We start from the raw sequence: 21994 nt of genomic DNA, 5'->3' as shown, positions 1-21994 counted from the left end.
CTAGAATTTTTTAAAAGATTACTTCTAGCTATGTCTCCAAACTCTATAATGCATCAGTTTTTTAATTGTGCTGATTCTTACTAAGGCCATCAACAAGCAAACAAAAAGATTAAGACTGCCAATCACAGTCAACAGGAGAGTGTTTTTGACAATTACAGTATCAATAAATAGGCTATCAAACAAGAGTGGTACCATTTCAACAGACTGCTTAGGTGAAAGCATGATACATCTGTGGCTCGGTGGAAAAAAACGTTAAATCTATCCAAATAACTTTAGGTACTTCAGCATCTCTTTCTACACTAAAATGTAAAAGCTTCAGCAAAGTATTTTGCAACTAATTCTATACTTGACATTTTATAAAACTGTAGTTATTTGTTTTACTTAGTTCCCCCCCCCCCCCCCAAGGAGTGCTGCCCGTCTGGTCTTAAACTTACCTTCATCCCTAATCCAGTAATCTTCACTGTGTGGCCACTTTTTCAAGCTGCACAAGCTTTCCTACGGGACTGTAATACTCTGAATAACTGTGTCTTTTAAGCACTACATATTTAATGTGTGTTATGCATAGAAAGCACTTCGGAGACTGGGCCGCAGGACAGTATTCGAACATGATAACGACCCCCAAACACACCCCCAAGATGACCACTGCCTTGCTAAAGAAGCCAAGCATATCTCCAGACCTAAACTCTATTGAGCATTTGTTGGGCATACTCAAACGGAAGGTTGAGGAGTGCAAAGTCTCTAACATCCACCAGCTCCGTGATATCGCCATGGAGGAGTGGAAGAGGACTCCAGTGGCAACCTGTGAAGCTCCGGTGAACTCCATGCCCAAGAGGGTTAAGGCAGTGCTGGAAAATAATGGTGGTCAAACAAAATATTGACACTTTGGGCCCAATTTGGACATTTTCACTTAGGGGTGTACTCACTTTTGTTGGCAGCAGTTTAGACATTAATGGCTGTGTGTTGAGTTATTTTGAGGGGACATGTCTTTGGTGTTGTCACATGAAAAGATATAATAAAATATTTTTCAAAAATGTGAGGGGTGTGCTCACTTTTGTGAAATACTGTAAGGCCCTGCCTACACACCATCAGTTCAAAATCCGATCGAGTCCAACACGGTGACGTAAAACACAACGACGGGCTAAAAAAACGAAGTTCAATGCTTCCAAGCATGCGTCGACTTGATTCTGAGCATGCGCAGGTTTTGAACCGATGCTTTTGCATACTAACCTTCAGTTTTGACTGATCGGTCATCAGTCCATCAGTCCGATTTTAAAGCAAGTTTTAAAACTTTGGTCTGAAGGACAAAAGTCTGATGGGCCATACACACGGTAGGTTTGGACTGATGAATCTGAACTTCAGTCCGTTTTCATCAGTTTGGACTGATCGTGTGTACAGGGCCTCAGAACTTGCTTTAAAATCGGACTGATGGACGCCTGACCGATCGGTCAAAACCAATGGCATTGGTTCAAAACCAGCGCATGCTCAGAATCAAGTCGACGCATGCTTGGAAGCATTGAACTTTGTTTTTTTCAGCACGTCGTTGTGTTTTACGTCACAGCGTTGGACTCGAACGTTTTTTGAACTGATGTGTACGCACTTCAGACCATCAGACCAACAGACCATCAGACCATCAGTCCGTTTTCATCAGTTTGGACTGATCGTGTGTACAAGGCCTAAAAGGTAAACTCAAAGTATGTGTAAAGTCAAAACGTTTTCTTTTTTTTTTGGACGGACTAGGGGAGGGTTAAATCTGCTGTCAGTTTTTTTGTGCCAGTAATGTCTTATTAGTGAGACTAAAATAAATTTCCTGTCCTGTAGACTCAACTGGAAGTCATTGGAAAGCTTTTCAATGTGGGGACAGTTGCCCCAGGAACAAGTATCCCCACAGGAATTTTTTCCTCTATTACTGTTCTGGTGGCAGCTCGAAATTTTGCATTTACCCTTACTTTTTTTTCCGATGACACTGGCGACCAACCAGGACTATTAGAAAGAGTGCCTAACAGGGATACAGGCAGCAATAAAAATCTGACAGAGGTTCTAACGCCTCGCCACTTTATCCAATCTAAATAAAATTAATGTACCTTTAATAATACTTTAGGCTTGCGTATACTACTTGTATTTTATAAAAAAACTTGTTTTACCTACCCACCTGACTTTCTTCTACCCTCAGTGCATAGTTACCTGAATTGTATAGCCATTGCCTACAGAAATCGTAAAAGCCTCTATCAAAAAATGATTGCACTGTTCTTCTTGCGCTAGTAAAGGCATCTTCTATAGAGTTTTATGTGACCCTGAAAGCACACCTATCCTTTAAGGAAAATCTATGGCCAGACTTTGGGCATGCAAGTATTTACATAATCTTTACAAGCACTAAAGGTTTTAAAGCAAGCCCTTGCTGATGTCTGAAGCTGCAGAAACCGTTCAGCAATTTATCTACAAAGTTCAGGGCAGAAATATAGTTATTAAAGTCCTTTTTCGGTAGCTCAGATCACATCCTCCAGAATGACTGCTCCAAGTTTTCATTAGAAATTTTAAAAAGGTAGCACAAATATAGTATCATTCCACGTTTCTTGAAGTCTGTCAGTTATTAGGTGTGTTAGTTCATATAACATAGTATCACATCATTTTGCTATGAGATTATCATCACAAAAGTTTGATTCTTAATTTTTCTTTTTTAGTTTCCAATCCAAGGTCTAGTGTGTCAGAGTTTGACAGGTGGGTCTCCGGCTTCTCACAAAGCAGTAAGTAGTTCCAATTTTATATGATGTTGTAACAATGTTAAATCAAAATATTAAAAACAACTTTATTATTTGTACATCATTAAATGTTTGGCTCCATTCACTTTCCATTTCGCGGGCGAAATCACTGTGATTCTGCCCCGTGATTCAGAAATGCTGCAAATCACGGGACATTCTTGCGATTTCCAGTACTTTGAACAGCACCCAAATCACAGCGACAACTTTCCGCGATTGTTACTTTGAATGGCACCCGAATTGTGGTGTGATTTTTCCACGAGTGTTGCCCGACGATTCGCGCAAACAGAATCGTGGGAATTTCCGACAACAAATGTTTGAGAGCTGGTTCTCAATTCTTCTGACAACAAAAGTTCTTGTCGGAAATTCCGATCGTCTGTAGCCAATTCCGACGCACAAAAATCCTTCGCATGTTCGGACTCAATTCGACGCATGCTCGGAATCATTGAATTTAATTTTTCTCGGTTCGTCGTAGTGTTGTACGTGACTGCATTTTTGACATTCAGAATTTCCAACAACATTTGTGTGACCGTGTGTATGCAAGACAAGTTTGAGCGAACAATCTGTTGGAAAAAAATCCACGGTTTTGATGTCGGAATGTCCGATCGTGTGTGTACGCTGCATTAGTATTTATCTGTTATTCAATTTTGAAAGTTAGTGAGAAAGATGATACAAACAGGGAAACACATACTAACAGAAGTAGATTAGGTACAGTAATTAACTACATAGATTTAGTGATTACAACTGTTCACACTTAAAAAAAAAACATACAATACTGGTTAGGGATTTGGGGAATGGATAGGGTGTATACAGGAGGAAAAAAGAAAAGAAGGTAGGAAAAAGGGCCAAAGATTGGGTCCCGGACTGGTTCAGAAACATATACAATTTTGGTGGAAACTAGATGCTTATGAAATGAAAATTCAGTGATATGAATCATTAATGGGTTAACACAGCCTTCAGATAAGAGGGTTTCGTTTTTAAAGTTGTCTAGTAGGCCCAGATCATGTAATAAATATATTGGGTATTTTTGGAGTCGTGAGTTGTTTCATACACGGGCGAATCCAAAACATTTTCTGAAACTATAATTTTATGGAGGGGATAGTAGGCTGTTTCCAGATTCAAGGTATTGGGAATTTTGTCACATTAAGTAAATGAGGTGCAATAGATTGCTTATATAATTTTATCATTGCACTTGCACCATGGAACAGAAGAACAGGAGGTCACTGATGTTCCTTGTATTTGGTTTATATACTGGGACACCATAGTCCAAAAGCTCTAAATTGCCTGGCAAAAGCACCAGATGAGGGCATGAGTACCAATATCCCCACAACTTCTCAGCATTTTTGGGGAGATTGCCAGAAAACTTAGTTTGATACAATAGGGTTCCTGTACCAATGAGACAGAAACTTATGGATAATTTCCTCAATCTTACACAAGATTGAAGATACTTTGTTAATGATCATTAGACAGGTAAGAAGGCTGGCCGAAGGCTAGCATTTATTTGTAGGAGGAGTCTGGGGGGTATATATCCTTCCTCCTCTGTCTGATCCTGCGTTGGCTCTTCCTCAGGGATTTCTGGACACAGCTGACAAGCGTACTTTCTGGGTTTCGGCGTGTTCTGTCATAGTATGTCGGTGCCATGGAGTTAAGGCATACACCAGTAGCCATTTTATCTTTGTTTGTTTCCTTGTCTCATTATACCTTTCGTTCAGGTTTCTTTGTATATCTGGGTTTAGTTAGCTAGTGCTCACATCTCAGGATCTGTCACATCTACAGATCTATGTGGGCTGAGGTTTTATTTTTAAATGATTGTTAACCACAATCTTCTCGCCCAAATAACATATATCATATGATGCACGTTCATTTTATTACACCTGTACGACTACCACCATGGTCTGTGGGTACACTATCCTTGAGTGTTTCAGTTTTAATCACCTGTCGTTGCACTGCAGGTTACTCTGGCTCACTTACTACATACACTAGGGTGAGGGTCATCAGGTTCATTCACGTGCTGTGGTCTTGTCATTACTGCTTATGTCCTTATTCTTAGGTAGGTATAGAGGGGGGGTGTTGTTCTCATGTCTGGTTGTCTGTTGTCACTTTCTAGTTTGTGTTTCCTTAGGTTTGGGCATGTTGCACGTTTCGGAAGCAACCAATTCACATTCATCCCTTCAACCCCATTTGGTGGTTCAGAGCATGATAGCACTCCATCTTTAAGAAGTTGGTCCATACTTAAACTCACAGCGAAGCTTCATCACAGGGGTTTTCCTTTCTCGGCCACAGCCGGGAAGGCAGAACGCTTCGGAGTGTTATTTCCATTTCCATCCCAGCTACTCCCATCCACCAGCTTGCTCGGTCAGAGGTGGGGTGTCTGCGTACCCCCAGCTCCTGCTCTTCCTATATTCCTGCAGGCAAGGTCGGCATCCCCTTAGTCCACCGGTCATGTCAAGCCTTCTGGTTCAATATGTCTGAGCCAAGTAATGTTTCTTTGTCAGGGGCTGTGTAGGAATCTCCTATCATCGGTCTTCATACAGCCCCTGTTGGAGGAATTTTAAGGCCTGCACGCGGGCCTCTTCACTATCTCTCATGTAGTATCTTGGCTTCAGCAGATAGTCATGCTTTCATTGTCGAATAGTTACTGGAGGCAGTAATTTCCAAGGGGTGCTTGGTCCAGTTCTTTCACCATCTTTCTGAAGGTGGAGGGCCGGCCCACCGGGGTGTCCAGTGGCAAATTTCCGATATAGTTTGTTTACATTTTGGCTGCCCTCTTTCCTGCGGAAGTATTTTCATCGAAGTACTCGTCCATGGACCTGGCGTTTCAGCCCATTCTACAGTTGGGGGGGGGGGGTGGAGGTATTTGCTATACAGCTGATATTACCAATGCTTTGAAGCTACTTCCATCAGACCTGCCTGCTGGTATGGCATGGTAAATGACGCAATTGTCATTTCACCACTAGATTAACCGTAACCGGGTCAAAAGCAGTCCTTGCTTATTTGACACCTTTGCCAAGCACGTCATTGGATTTGGGGTAACTGAAGGGGGGTTAGGGTATAATTTGTTTCGTTGATTTCCTGTTGTGTGAAGACCCTGGTTACCGCCCAGGGGTCTGCAGTCTCTCTCAGGGTGGGTGCTGAGGTTCCTGACTCTGGTATTTAATGCATATTGCCACAAGCATATTGGCCTTATCCGCCAAGACTATCAAGCATATCTATCAGGTGTCCAGCACTTCAGACCCCTACAAACTCCTGTAATTTCGTCCATTTTTTTTTTTAGATTATAATTCTTTTTTATTTTAAAACAAATCAGTACAACACATATATATTAAAAAAAAAAAAAAAAAAAATACATAACAGAACATTATTACAAAACAACAGTCACAGTCCGTCTTATTATTATACATCCCCTTTAACCTTGTTGTCAGTATCAAACATATATCTCCTTCTTACATATCTCTCCCCTTCCCGAGCATCCCTGAGAGAGAAAGAAGAAAGGGAAAAAAAAAAAAAAAAAAAAACACAACAACCCACCCTACTTCCCTCTCCTCCGACCCTTCTCCATATTTCTGTGGTTTCTCATTAAATCCCACATATACCCAATCCAAGTTCCCGGGCTCCTTCTATACCATTCAGCCTTATCCCCATTAACCTTCCCCCCTGTGGTCCATATAGGACTTCCAGGGAGTCCAAGTTCTTAAATATTTTTCCCTTTTATATTGTGTTGTCAGGACTAACTCTTCTAATTTGCTTATTTCCCTAACTTTACATATCCACATCTCCGCTGTTGGTGGAACTGGTGACTTCCACCTCTTCGTTATACAGGCCTTAGCGGCATCTAATAGATGGCATATAATCATTTCCCTATAGGCTTTTTCTGGTATTTGGTTTAAATGCAGAAGATAGAATTCCGGATCTTCCGGAATCTCATAATCTGAGCAAAACTGTAAAGCACTTTTAATCTCTGCCCAAAAACTCCTTAGCATTGGGCACTCCCAGAATATATGTAGCATCGTTCCTTTGCTTCTCTGGCACCTCCAGCATTTATCTGATACCTCTGCAAACATTTTGCTTAACTTTTCTGGTGTCCTATACCATCTTGTGAAGATCTTATAGTTTGTCTCTTGTATTCTCACACATATTGATGTTTCGTGTGTTCGCCTGTATATGCATTGTCGCTGTTCCGAACTGAAGGACTTCTCCAATTCCCTTTCCCATTCCTGAACGCACCTCAGAGGGCAACCTCCTGATCGTACTAATAACTCATAGCTTAATGAAAGACTATGTAGTAATGTTCCTTGTTCGTTACATATTTTCTCGAATTTCATGAGTGGTCTCTCAAAGCTCTCTGGATTTGGCAAAGTGTTCAGGAAGTGAACTATCTGAAGTGCATTCCAGAATTTCAAACGGAATACATTTCCTATTTCCATCAGTTCCGCTATGGTTACCCATCTTCCCATGTGGATATACCTTGCTACTTGTATACACTCTCTTTTTCTCAACTGCCGGAATGCTCCGTCTTCGTATCCCGATGGGAAGAGGGGGTTACCTATCACTGGGTATAGTGGGGAGGTCCTGGGCTCGATGCCCATCATAGGTAGTGCTGCTGCACAGATCCTCACCGTGTTACCCACTATTGGATTTTTATTCATTTCTTTAGGGAGTGAGGCAAACCACCACGGTGCTCTTTCTAGAGGTGTTTTGAATTGCGCCTGTTCGATTTGTACCCATAGCTTCGTATCTGAATGCCTATTCCAGTCTATTAGCCTGTTCAGATGTGTTGCGTAATAATATTTCCTTATATCTGGGACTCCCAGTCCTCCCTGCTGCTTAGTGCTCATTAGTTGTTTCCTATGTATCCGGGGGTTCTTATGTGCCCATATGAACTTAAAGATCACTCTCTGACACTGTTTAAAATACTTTGATGGAATATGTATTGGTAATGTTTGTAATAAATACAAGATTTTCGGGAGTATGTTCATCTTAATAATATTGCAGCGTCCTAGCCAGCTATGAAAACCCTGGTTCCACTTATCCAATAAGATCTTTACTTTCTGTAAGAGGGGTGGGAAGTTCAGCTCAAAGATCTTCTCCACCTTCCCTGCTAATTGTATACCAAGGTATGTCAGAGCATTGTCAGTCCATTTAAACTTAAATTTTTGTTTTAGATAGTTTATCGCTATATGTGGGACGTTTACCCCCATCGCTTCCGATTTATTAAAATTGATACGTAGGTTTGATAAAGATCCGTATCTCTCAAATTCCTTCATTAATTCTGGAATTGTAATCAACGGGTTTGTAAGACTGAACAACATATCGTCTGCATAGGCTGTAATTTTACAGTGGTTCTTCCCTATTTGTATGCCAGAAATATTAGAGTTTGCTCGTAGCGTACACAAAAAGGGCTCTAGTGACAGGGCAAATAGAAGTGGAGACAGAGGGCAGCCCTGTCTTGTCCCATTTGAGATTGTGAGGGGCTCGGACAGAATTCCGTTGGCCCGTACCTGGGCTGTTAAGCCTGAATACATGGAGAATATCCACTGTATTATTTTGTTCCCAAAGCCGCCATATTTTAGGACTGCCCTCATGTAACTCCACCTCACCCTGTCAAAGGCCTTCTCTGCGTCCGTATTGAGAAATACGCATTGCGTCTGTGTTGAGTTGGCTAACTGCACCAGGTTAATTGCCTTGATTGTGTTGTCTCGTGCTTCCCTGGTAGGGACAAATCCCACCTGGTCCAGGTTTATTAAGTCTGGGATATGTTGTTGTATCCTGTTTGCTAAGACCTTGGCAAAAATCTTCACGTCCGAATTTAATAACGAAATTGGTCGGTAGCTTCCACATAGGGCTGGGTCTTTCCCCTCTTTTGGTATCACCGAGATATATGCTAGCAAGGTATCTTTGGCTAAACTGGCCGATGTCCCTAAGGCATTAAATAGTTTAACCATATATCCTGATATCGAGGGAAACAGAATTTTATAATATTGACCTGTAAAACCATCGGGTCCCGGGGCTTTCCCCCTTTTCATTATGCTTACTGCTACTTTAATTTCCTCCTCGGTTATATCGTCATCTAATTTCTGTCTATCCTCTTCTGATAGTCTTGGTATTGCGGATTCTGTTAGATACAAATCAATTTGTTCTCTAGTCGGGGGCTTGCTCTGTATATTGTAAAGAGAGTTATAGTATTCCTGGAACTCCTTCGTTATATCATTTGGTTTTGTAACCCTGTGTTTCTTGGGTGAGTTAATATGTGGAATATAGTTACTCAGCTTCTGTTCTCTTAGTAGCCTCGCCAGTCTTTTCCCACACTTATTCCCTGACTCGTATTCAGCCTTTTTGCATCTCTGCATTGCCGCTTTTACTTTATAGTACAGGAGATCTGTGATTTCAGTTCTTTTACTAGCTAGTTCTTTCTCTACATTTGTTGACCATGTTTGCTTATGTTTGCCTTCCAAGATGGCTAGCTCCTTTAATAGCCTGTTTAACTTTTCAGTACGTTTCCTTTTGATCCTAGATCCATGTTTAATTAACACACCTCTAATAACCACCTTGTGTGCTTCCCATATAATTCCAGGGTCGCACTCTGGTGTGTCATTAGAATTGAAATAAAACCTCAATTCTTTAATTACATCTTCTAGGACCTCCTTATCTTCCAACAGGCTTTCATTTAGTCTCCACTGATTTGGTCTGGACTGTCTTAAATCTTTTAACTCATATACCAGGAAGATCGGGGCATGGTCCGACCATGTAATTGATCCAATTTTAGTCGACTGTACAGAGTGTAATTGGGCATGTGGAATGAGGAAAAGATCTATCCGGGAGTATATTTTATGTGGTGCAGAGTAGAACGTGTAGTCTCTTTCTTTATTGTGTAGCAGCCTCCATATATCAATCAGTTGACTTTTATACAGAGTTTGCATAATATGATTTCTCACACTGAAAGATGTGGATGACTTTCCCGATGAGGTATCCTCTTTGGGATCTAAGGGAATATTCAGGTCTCCTCCCATAATCAAATGTCCTTCTGTGAATTCTAATAGGCGTTTAATTGTTTTGTCTAGGAAGGTTCCTTGATGTTCATTTGGGACATACACTGTGGCGAATGTTACCCCTATTCCTCCTATTTTACCCTTCACGAATAAATATCTCCCTTTCGGATCTCTCATGGAGTCTACATATGTCCATTGGATTCTCCCTGCTATCAGAATAGACACCCCCCTTGACTTTGCCTCTTGATTTGTCGCATGGTATGCTATTGGGTATTTCCTATTCTTTAATGTCGGAGTTTTGTCTTCTCTAAAATGTGTTTCCTGTATATACGCAACGTCAATACCTAATCGTTGTAGGTCATGCAGGAGGATTCTCCTTTTTTCGGGTAAGTTCAACCCCTTCGCATTTATTGAAAGTACATTTAATTTCTCCATCTATCTTCCTATATTCCCTGTATCAGTTTAGAGCATAAACCTGGAGGGCAGACAGTTAAGGAGGGGGGAGGGGTGGGATTGGTAAAAGTGGGTAAAAAGAACAAAAAAAAAAAAAAAAAGGACAAAAAAAAAGAGAAGAAAAGAAAAAAAAAAAAAGGAGATATTCTCCTTTCCTAATATTAGCTATCCTGCTAATAAGAGTGGAAACACTCACCGTATTAACGGTATTTGAGCGTCAACCTATGTTTGGGGGGGCGTGCTCCATAGGTGGCCTTCCGTTGTGCTCCTATGTGCCAGTCTCTTTCCTCCCTTTCCTTCTCCTTTCTTTTTAAATGTAATGCTTACACAAAAAAGATATGAGAGAGTATCCCACTTATAGGGACACCTTCAGTAGAATAGGGTAGAGAGAGAGAAATACAGGGAGCACAAACAAACCAAAAAAAAAAAACACGAGCTCTAAGCTCCGGGTCTCCCCATGATTCCCATATTTTCCTTCCAATTCTCCCAAAAAAAAAAAAAAAAAATTGAAGAAAAGAGAAAATTCCCTTTGCCCCCTGGCTTCTCACGTTCCTTCATTCTGTCAATTGTGGGGGCCCAAGTGTGACTCCTATCGCCAAGTCCTTTTCCCTTCTCTTCTGCTCGTTCCCCCTCTCCATAAGAGAAAGGGAAGGGGAAGACCTACAGAAATGTGAACATAAATTCCTACTATATCTACTCTCTAGTAATTATACCACATAACATTTAACATATTTAACATATTTCACATATACATATATACATATATATACACATATACACATACATACATAGAAGGTTACAGCCATGGCCCATACCATTACTTTATATTGTACCCCCCCCCCTTATATCGAGAGGGTTATCTTTTATTATTCTATTGTTATGCCCCTTTCTCCCCCTTCCCCCCCATCCCTCACCACACCCTCATTTATTGGTCTCCACTCTCCAACTATCCAACTCTAGATGGAGGTGGGAGTGAAGTACAATCCAAAAAATATAGTTATAATCACATTTCCCAGTAGGGGGAAGGAGACGGAGAAAAGAAAGAGAAGATTCAGTAATATCCCAACTGTAGGGTATCAAAGGGGGGTTCGAGAGAGGAAAAGAGTGGGACCACTTTTTTTCAATTTTCCAGCTCGCAGCTCTCTGCTTCCTCTCTATAGATATTCACCAATCGTATCATTCCATTTCTTGTATTGTCATTAAATGCATTCCCCAAGCCGGGGGGGGGGGGAAGTGGGTCGACCTGCCCCTTCCTAACTCCACAGCATCTCATCAGGGTCTGCTGGGTATTCTGGACAATGGGGGGCCCCTCTATTGTGCCATGTGCATATTGTGCTCCCCAGATGGCGTACTACGTTGGCACCTGGGTGCATCAGTAGTTGTGTTGTGAGTTGTGTGTGTGTGTGAGAGAAAAAAAAAAAAAAAAAAGAGAGAGAAAAAGAAAAAAAGGGTGGGAATCCCCTACCCCTTTGTCGTGAGACTATGTATCGGTGTATCTATATGTTAGTGAGTGTCTGTGTTGTCTATATGGTTATGTGGCAATTATCTAAATCGCTATGTGTGTATACGATGTGTTGTGCACTAGTGTCGTTCCTGTCGTTAATACTGGGATCGTTAATTGTAATTGGTGTTGTTTGTTTGCTGGTGTGTATCTCACTCCCCGTGTATGTGATGTGGAAAAAAAAAAAAAAAGGAAAAAGGGCCCCCCTTCCCCCATACAGCCCTCCTCTGGCGGGCTACGCTTTTTCCCTTGGCGAGTATCTTCCCCTCCCATCCCCCCCTATCCCCCACCTGAAAAGAAGAAATAGAAAAAAAAAAAAAAAAAAAAAAAAAGGGGGCAGAAGGGTGAGGCAGAGAGAGGGGGAAAAAAAAAACACACCACCATCTTCCACTCTCCCAGCTCTCTCCACCCTCCCATCCATATCTGCCTATTGGCCCTATACCATTTACCTTATGCCATATACCATAACCTTTCATATTAAATCATACTATACCATGTCTTAACACTCCAATACACTCCATTCCTTAGGATACTTTCCTTGGAATGCAGTCCCCTATATACTGCCCCATTACACCTGGTTTTCCCCTTTTTCAAAAAGTTCCCCTTTTTCAAAACTTCCCGACCGCCCCCCCCCCCCCCCCCCTATAAAAAAAAAAAAAAAAAAAAAAAAATCTTTGGGGGGGGGGGGGGAAGGTTATATGATCGAAGGGTGGGGGTGTTAAAAGGAAAAAAAAAAATTCCTCAAAGCTGGTCTCTCTCCATCATTTTTTTCTGGCCATGGCTGTCTCAGTTCCTTCTTTTATCACATTTCTTCCTGCTGGTCAACTACTTCCCTTCAGGGACCACTATTTGTCTCTTAGGGGATCCCCCGTCTTTCCTGGTGTCCGCTGTTTGCATGTTCTGTGGGGTCCTCCCTTGCCCTGATTTCATTTGAGGCCTTCCTCTATTACCCGTATATGTTATTGGTAGGAGCCAGTTTGGTACCTGGATTGATGTTGTCTCAAGAAATATAAATAGTTCTGGAAGCTCCGCTGGGGCTCTGAGCGTAAATGACGCTGCAGGCTTACGAAATGTCACTGCAAGTGGGTACCCCCACCTGTATGTAGCCCCTTTTTCTCTAGCAAGGTCCAATAACGGCCGCAGGCATGCTCTGCGCTGAAGGGTGGCCCGGGACAGGTCTGGTAGAATTTTTACAGGCGCGCCCTCATATACTATGTCCTTTATGTCCCATGCTGTCCGGAGAATCGCTTCTTTTTGCTGATATTTATATAATCTACAGATGATGTCCCTTGGCCTATCTAAATTAAGTGACTTAGGGCCTGGGGCTCTATGCACCCTCTCTATCTCAATTTCCATCTGGGGTAATTTTAGTACTAACCCGAAGACTGCCTTGACTTTACTGTCCAAATCCTCAGTATCTGTTGCCTCCGGGACACCCCTAAGTCGCACATTATTCCTGCGACTTCTGTCTTCTAAAACTTCCAACTGTAGTTGCAGGTCTATTAGGGATTCGGCTGCTATGTCCATTCTACTACGCTCCAATTCCTCCACGGCTCTCTCGATGGCCCCCACTCTCTGCTCTATTGAGACTATAGAGCTTTCTCTTAACATCACCTTTTCTGACAGGGCACTTAAATCTTGTCTTACCGCCTGTAGGTCCTGGCGTTGAGTCTCCTCCATATGGCGTATCATTACCTCAATCTCCTGCCGGGTGGGGAGCCGCTCGATGTCCTGGCGTGTCGGGAGAGCTGCAAGCATCGCTTTGATCTCTGCCATTTCCATCTCTATTGCGGCGGATCTCACTGCAGTCGGCGTCTGTGTTTGGGTAACTCCTGCTCCGGAAGCTCTTCGTTGCGTTGCTGACCTCTCCCCCGCTGCACTACTTTCACCGCTCCGACCGCGGGCTCCTTTGTTAATTGCACCGCTCGCCGCTATGGACACTGGAGATGCCGAGGTAAGATATCTCTGAATGTCTCTTTGCTTGCTATCTGTTAGAGCGGCCGCTTTCTTTGTATCTGCCCGTGTTATGTATTTGCGGTCTTTGTTCATGCCGCTCCATAGGGCGCCAGCTCCAGCTCCCGCCGTGAATATCGCTTCAAACCCCGCAGAAGAAGCACACCGCTATCGCTGAAATCCTCATGGAGAGAACCCGAAGCTGCAGGGTTCCATGTCTCTCACGCTGCCATTCCTAGGCCACCGCAGGGGTTATTTTCCAGCTGGGTTCCAGGGATTCAAATTTTGCCTCCCTCGGTGAGCGGCGGGGTGCAGGGTGTGGGGTATGGGGCGCTACAAGCGTGCGTATGCTGCTCTCTACTCCACCGTCTAAACCATTTCTAGATTTTGTCAGTGAAATAGAGACTGTATTTTTATTTATTTATCCCCCACCACCTTTTCACAGATTCTCCTCTTTCTTAGGCAATTTATGCCTTAATGCAGTTCACCAACATAAATGTCCTTATTCTGTTTTTCCACTCAGCATCTCTTCCACTCTCCTAATTTTCGCTCAGTAAAGCAGTGACATTCAGTGTGTGTACAAGTAAATAAAAGATCAGACCTACTTATGCAAGGAGAATGTTCAGTGCCGAGGGAAGCCAGCAGGAGGAGGGGGAGAAGGCACAGCCGTGGGGATGCTGGGGATGCCAGTGCTCAGTTCTGAAAGCAGGATACAATGACGTACTGTGCTCCGAGGATCCAGGAGGGGGTCAAATTACTTCCAACGGTAAGCAGACCTGCCGATCTGGAAGTATGAAGTATGCAGCCAAAGGAGGGCTGAAAGCACCGAAGCCCAGCTGCTGTTACTCTGCTCTGCTACCCACAGTAACCGGGCATCCAGCTCCACTCAGTTGTCCCCTCAATATCTAGGACGGGAGATAGAAAGCTGCTAGGGAGGGAGAGAGGCTGGTGGTTCACACGTGGAGCATCGCAACAGCAGAGGAGCACGCCCACACACGTCACACGTCACACACTCACTCCATCATCCGGTATCCCTGACGTCCATTTTTGCGGCTCACCCTCTCAAAACCTCCCTATACTAAGAATAGACAGACAGGTCAGGGGTTCATGGGAATTTTACAGAGCTACTTAACTGGTGTCCGTTTTGAAGCGTTTGATCTTCTCTGCAATTATTTTGCAGGGGCTCCTCAGGTGAGCCCTTGCTCCCTTTTCCACACATATCCTCTCAATACAAGCAGTTTGTTCTCATGTCTGTGTTTTCTCTAAAAATAGACTTAATCCAAATAATTTTCGGACATTTATTTGGGATCTGGGCAGTTTCGCAGGTTTCCAACAGGGTGTCCCTTCTTATCATCAATTCATGGGACACTGGAATTCCTCCTGTTATAGCTGATATATATCAGATCCATATACTGAGGCCATCAGGGTGTCCGCTACTCTACTAGACTGATTGTTACCTACCCTTCATCAAGCTTGCTTATCACACCTACTTTCGTGTCTTTTTTCCCTTTTTTAGGCGTCTGACCAACTAGGCCAAGACACACCTCAGGTCTTGGTAGTTAGGGTATCGCTTTTCCACCCACCCGTTTCCCCCAAACCTTCATATATACTTATACACATTGTACATTTTTCATATTCATACATTCAGGGTAGGCCCTCTTTTAGGCGTACTGGCCAAATCACACTTCAGGTCTTAGTAGTTAGGGTATCGCATTTCCAAGTGAAGACTCTGACTACAATTAACTACTTCGGTCTGCTTCCCAAATTGACATATATTGTGGATATGCAAAGCCCCTTTAAAAAAATTACCTATACAATTGAGAGATGCATTTGTTTGGAGGTTCAGACAATGAGAGGTTCACACAAGATAGTTTCAAGGGGATTAAGTTCATCAAAAGAGCAGAATAGCTTTAATAGTTAAAGGTGAGTGTATCTCCAATAATTCATCTTTTGGGAGGCACTGAGTCCTCTAATTGCTGGAAATTACTTCAGACTTGAACCTCGGGTTACATAGTGTTGTAGGAAAGGTTGTTCTTAAGACCAGTTCCAAAATTCCGGATCTGGAAGGCCCAAGAGAAATGGTAATGACCCAGCAGTAGGAGTCATAGTGAGTTATTGCTGTTATGAGTAAATATAACCGCAAGTAGTTAGAGTTAAAGACGTGAAAGGAGAAGTTTCAGATGAAAGGGATGCTTAAATCAGTGTCACTCAGCTGGAATTATACATTGTTGCATCTCTTAGAGTGGCATGCATATAACCAGTCAATGATCCTGGTGAGGGTAGCAGCCCGATGGTAACATATGAAGTTAGCTGTCCATTCACTTTGATTTGAGTTAAGATACCACATGAAACTGTTTGTGTTCTTAAAAGCAGATATTTGAGAAAGTTTTGTCGGTTGCTGCTTGATAAAGAACATAATAGTAAATGAATGCGAGTTTATAGTAATTATTTATATGTTCTTTATACTTTTTTGTGGTCTACATCTATTAATTTTGTACTGTGGGTGAAAACGTATATAAGGATATTTTTATGGGCTCACAGACTTGGGTTCCCTAAACAATAGCAAAAAGCATGATGCCTACTATCAGTTACATTGTATTTTGGTGAATATAGTCAGTATGCACTTCTTTTCAGATTCCAGAAACACTGACACTGACACAACCTGGAGGGCTGCTGAAGAGGTGCCAGAAACCAAAGGTAAGTACATTATACAATTCGGTTCCACACCTAAATAATACATAGCCACAAATTTTTTTTTCTTTAGTTCTCAACATATATTTAGTTCCTCGACATATTTTGTCAGTTAGGTACAGTTAGGTACAATAAGTGGCCATTGTGTCCTCTTTTGTTTCAACTTTTGTATACCTTGATAACATCTAAAGTTACTATAGAATACAATCATTCTGTATTGGTCACTACATTTTTTTACATCGCAGTTCCAGTTGCAATTCCAGTGCCAGTTCCAGTGCCAGTTCCAGTTAAACCTGAATTTAAAGTTGATGTTGAACCAGATCCATGGCGAAGGTTCTCAGAAAGTGGTATGTTTCTTTGTAGACTACCAATTCTTACAGAAAAAGTTGATCCTAATCTATTATGTTTACCTGCTGCATAATTGTATTTGTTCATGGTTGTGCCAAATGGAAATATCAATGCTCTGTCACTTATTCCTAGAAGTACCTAAAGAAAAAAAAAAAAAAGCCTAGTAGTTCAGAATTACACATGAATGGGTGGAGCTTTAGGCGTCATTTCTCTGGTCTCCTCTTCATCCTTGCAAAAAGACTGTTATGAATTCACAGGCATTCATCTCATCAGATGGTTCCAAATGTCATGCAGAAATTGCAAAAGGCAGGTAGCCTCTGATGTGGTGACATGCTAGCTAAACCACAAAGCTCTGGAAATAATTTGCCTTATTGTAAACATCTATTATACATTTTATATTTGCAGTAAAATAAAACAAAACATTACTTTAAAAAAGTAGAAACATAAAAAAATGTAAATAAATGTAACTAAAAGTATTTTCCATATACCGTATATACTCGAGTATAAGCGGACCCAAATATAAGCCGAGGCACTTAATTTTACCAACAAAAACGTATAGAGTATAAGCCTAGGGTGGAAAAATGCAGCAGGTACTGGGTAAACAATGCCCATCTGCAGCCTCACTGTGCCCATTTGCAGTCTAATTGTGCCCATATGCAGTCTCTCACTGTGCCCATATGCAGTCTCTCACTGTGCTTATGGTTGCAGTCTCACACTGTGCCCATGGTTGCAGTCTAACTGTGCCTATGGTTGCAGTCTCTCACTGTGCCCATGGTTGCAGTCTCTCACTGTGCCCATATGCAGTCATACCTTTTCATTAGTAAAACAGTGTGTTTCTGCCACTGTGTAATCCAGCCAAAACAAAACAAATGCAGCCGTACCTTTTCATTAGTAAAACAGCGTGTGTCTCCCACTGTGTAATCCAGATTCCAGTCTATTCGACCGTCCTTTGTAAGAAAGCCCCGCCTCCTCCTCGTCTGTGATAGGCGGAACACTGATACAGTTTCCCAGCATCGTATCAGTGTTCCTCTATCATGGACGGACGAGGAGGAGGCAGGGCTTTCTTTACACAGCAGCAGACACACGCTGTTTTACTAATGAAAAGGTATGGCTACATATGTTTTGTTTTGGCTGGATTACACAGCGACAGACACACGCTGTTTTACTAATGAAAAGGTACGGCTGCATATGGATTACACAGCGGCAGACACTCTTTTAAACAAATGTTTTACTGCTGACTCGAGTATAAGCCGAGGGGGTAGTTTTTCAGCCTAAAAAATGGGCTGAACAACTCGGCTTATACTCAAGTATATACGGTACCTGAAAAAAGAGCAGCCAGTCTAGGAGAACAATGCAATCAAATTGATCAGATTAATTTTATTTTTGTTAAATGATTGTTTTTTTTTTTAAGACGCATATTGTTCGATTCTTTTAGATCTGTGACTAATTTTGTGAGTGCTGGACATTAAGGAAATACAGATAACTTTTGAAAATTGGAGTAATGAAAAAGTATAAGGGTGTCCATAAAAACAATCAAGTTTCAGTTTTCATGTTATCTACAAATGAAATAATAGGTGTACTTGTTTACAAGATTTTACTTACCCCTGTTATTTTAATAATGGCTACAGACTGCTGGATAGTTGGCTATGGAATTCAGGATCTGATAGATCAAATAAGCTTTTCTGTCAGTGTTCGTTATAAGCAACATATAGGTCTTTGAGACAAAAGAAACTGCCATTTAATTGTACCTCATCTCAAGGACGTTATAGAAACAACATAAAGAAAAGCATAATTACACATACCATTACTCATTCTGAATAAATATATTTAACCATGTTATGTGAGTTTAGACATCTTTTTCTTAACTTATAATAGCTGTCAGCATTTGATTAATGTGTTCATCTATTCATCCGACTTTTCATATCCTTACCAGACATTTCCATTGTCTTGTAACTAGGCTTTTCTGGAAGTTGTTTAAAAATACTTCATACTAGAAACAGACAATTTTCTTTCCAAATTACCGTTTACAGGGAAGAATCTTTGCCTTGCAAGAAGGGATGTTCCTTTTTAAACTCTTTATAGCAACCTTTTCCTCTGCATAAGTGGAATTAATATCCTTTGATACTGAAGGAATGTGCCAATTATTGATCTTATGTAACATCTGACCAGGAATTCTCAGCTATTTACTACCACATTATGCTGGGAAATTCCTTTTAGTATGTTCTTATTGTGTTTTGTGGAATAACTAAGTTAGGAAATTAGACTGATTTCTATGCATTCAATACTTTCAGGAGTTCCTGCCAAAGAAGAAGTGAACTCAAGACTACCAGTGGAAACAGTAGCCTTTGGAGGCTTAAGTATGAGAACTTTTTATAAAGGGCATACAACTTTTAAGTGTTTAGTGTATTTATAATATTGCATATTATTAACCTCCCTGGCGGTCTTCCCGAGACTGACACGGGGTTAGATTTTCCTGCTACTATCGGTAACCCCGAGTCAGTCTCGGCTCGCCTCGCTGAATCCACAGGCACTTTTTACTTACCTTGTCCCTGGATCCAGCGATGCCACCGCGCTGTGTGAGCGAGCGGGACCTCGCTCGATTCACATAGTGCCTCCGTGTGACGCCGATCTCCGTTCCCTGCGACGTTACGACGCACGGGGACGGAGAACGGCGCCAAATTCAAAAACGTAAACAAACACTATACACACAGTATACTGTAATATTATAGATTACAGTACTGTATGTAAAAAAAACACACCCCCCCTGTCCCTAGTGGTCTGCCCAGTGTCCTGCATGTCATTTTATATAATAAAAACCTTTTTTTCTCCCTGCAAACTGTAGATTGTCCATAGCAACCAAAAGTGTCCCTTTATGTCAAAAATAGTTTTAGATCAGCTAAAAAACAGCGATAATAAATTATAATCACTTGCAGAATTGTGCGATAGCGATTTGTGGGGAAATTCGTCATAAAAAAATAAAAGTAATGACAGCGACAATTCTGCAACTGAGCAAATTTCAGTGATTTTGATTTGATTACATTATTGAATAATTTTTATTATAATTATATTATTATTTGTTATAATTATTTATAATTATTTATTATATTATAATTTATAATTTTGTTTTTAAAAAAATGTAATACACGGGATGCCTATTAGAATCTTGTTTGGTCAGATTTAAGTGAGTTATTTCTAAAAATTACAGACCTACAATATAAAACGCCAAATTTCCTTGCAAATAATGGTACCGCTTTTAGCATGTTTTTTCTGAAAGAATCATACCGCCAGGGAGGTTAATTCAAGAATGTAGGTAAAAAACAGAAGACCACCAAATTATTTTTAAAATACTGCTAGTAGAAGGCAAAACACAGCGGCAGCTGGTGGGATCTTCTTTTGGGGGGGCAGAAAACAAACACCCCCCCACAGCTGCGCAGCAATGAAACAGATTCCCCCCCGTGTGGGTGGTTCGGCAGGGCACTTACCCACTGGGGTGGCGTGGCTGTAGTGTCCTCTTCTCATTTCCTGGAGTGTGGGAAGTGACTGTGGCAGCTCCGGTGTCCGCTCCTCCAGCTTCCTCCGCCGCGTGTTTCCTTTGCTGCCAAAGCGCTAGGCATCCAATAGGATCACCTGATGCTTTGGCCAATCGGGAAATAAGTCTCATAGACCTGCCTCCTGATTGGCGGGGGGAACTTTAGTGTGATAATAGCAAAAATGTATTTGGTTATCGTCACACAACAGGGTGGGATTGGAGTGCAATGCTCTGTGCTCTGAGCTGACTCTTTTTTGAAGCCTAATAGAGCTTCTGGGCCAGATTCACATAGAGATACGACGGCGTATCTCCTGATACACCGTCGTATCTCAGAGTTGCGTCGGTCGTATCTATGCGACTGATTCATAGAATCAGTTACGCATAGATATGCCTAATATCCGACAGGTGTAACTGTGTTATACCGCCGGATCTTAACTGCATTTTTAAAATGGCCGCTGGAGGCGTTCTCGCTGATTTACGCAGAGAATATGTAAATCAGCGAGATACGCCAATTCACGAACGTACGTGGGCCCGGCGCAGTCACTTTACGCCATTTACGTAAGGGTTTTCCTGGCGTATAGTTAACCCTGCTTCTATGAGGCGCAGCCAATGTTACGTATGGCCGTCGTTCCCGGGACAAAATTTTAATTTTTTACGTCATTTGCGTAAGTCGATCGCGAATACGGATGGACGTAATTTACGTAAACGTCGAAACCAATGACGTCCTTGCGACGTCATTTGGAGCAATGCACGCTGGGAAAATTTCCGGACGGCACATGCACTATTCGATCGACGCGGGGACGCGCCTGATTTGAATAGTACACTCCCCCTAGCTGCGGAATTTGAATTCCACCGGGGGATTTACGATATGCCGCCGCAAGTTTTGAGGTAAGTGTTTTGTGAATTACCCACTTGCCTCAAAAACTTGCGGCGGCGGATCTTAAATCACATAGGTTACCCGGATCTAAAGATCCGCTAACCTATGTTAATCTGGCCCTCTGGCTCTAATCAGGTGCTTAAAAAAAACACCATGTCGCATTGAAATCTATGGCCTGGCACCACTGATATATAGATCAGGGGCGCGGTCGCATGGATAGGGGAGGCGGCTCCCCTGTGCCCTCTATGGATGGGCCGCCACTGGCAAAACAGATGGGAGAAAAGTTATACATAACATGGTTGGTGCACAATTTAAAATGTTCAGCTCAAAGATGAACTCCTGGCAGTTGGAAACACTAATGAATGCAATTGTGTTTCTGTTTTGTTTTTGAATAGTCAAATGTAATTTTTTAAGTGCAAGTAACTGAAATTGAGTTGATATCAGCCTCTGTTACTGCACCCTCACTGTCTAATCACAGCCTGGAGATAATGGGCCATATTCTCGTATATTTTAGGCGGGCGGCGCGTAAGCCATTTACACTACGCCGCCCCAACCTACAGGAGCAAGTGCTGTATTCCCCAAACATTTGCTCCGTAGTTTGGGGCGGCGTAGTAATTGGCCCGGCGTATCCCCGCGTAAATCCAAGGGGGCGGCTTGTATTTAAATTAAGCGCGCCCCCGATTCGAACGTACTGCGCATGCGCCGGGCTTAAAATAGCCCAGTGCGCATGCTCCAGTTCTCGGCGTAAAACGTCAATGACGCCGACGTGTGCTTCATTGACGTAAAGTTGTATTCAAGAACGACTTAGGGAAACCACGTACCCGACGGGAAAAGACGACGCAGACCCGACGCCATACTTAACATGGCGTACGTGGGACTGGCGTAAGGTTACCCCTCATATAG

At 42.1% G+C, this 21994-nt stretch overlaps 1 protein-coding gene across 3 annotated transcripts in view; it reads left to right on the top strand.

The window, feature by feature from the left end:
• The window catches only part of VIT (vitrin), a 201572-nt gene that overhangs the window by 161089 nt on the left and 18489 nt on the right, over positions 1-21994 (top strand). For all 3 annotated transcript variants that reach the window (XM_040350843.1, XM_040350844.1, XM_040350842.1), the window contains 4 exons: positions 2679-2741; positions 16281-16343; positions 16583-16684; positions 18977-19042. In XM_040350843.1, the coding sequence (XP_040206777.1) occupies positions 2679-2741; positions 16281-16343; positions 16583-16684; positions 18977-19042 (294 nt within the window). The remainder of the gene's footprint in view (positions 1-2678; positions 2742-16280; positions 16344-16582; positions 16685-18976; positions 19043-21994) is intronic.

The sequence above is a fragment of the Rana temporaria genome, chromosome 4 (assembly GCF_905171775.1).
Source record: "Rana temporaria chromosome 4, aRanTem1.1, whole genome shotgun sequence".
NCBI classification, from domain to species: Eukaryota; Metazoa; Chordata; class Amphibia; order Anura; family Ranidae; genus Rana; species Rana temporaria.
This window is presented reverse-complemented; position numbering and strand designations above follow the sequence as displayed.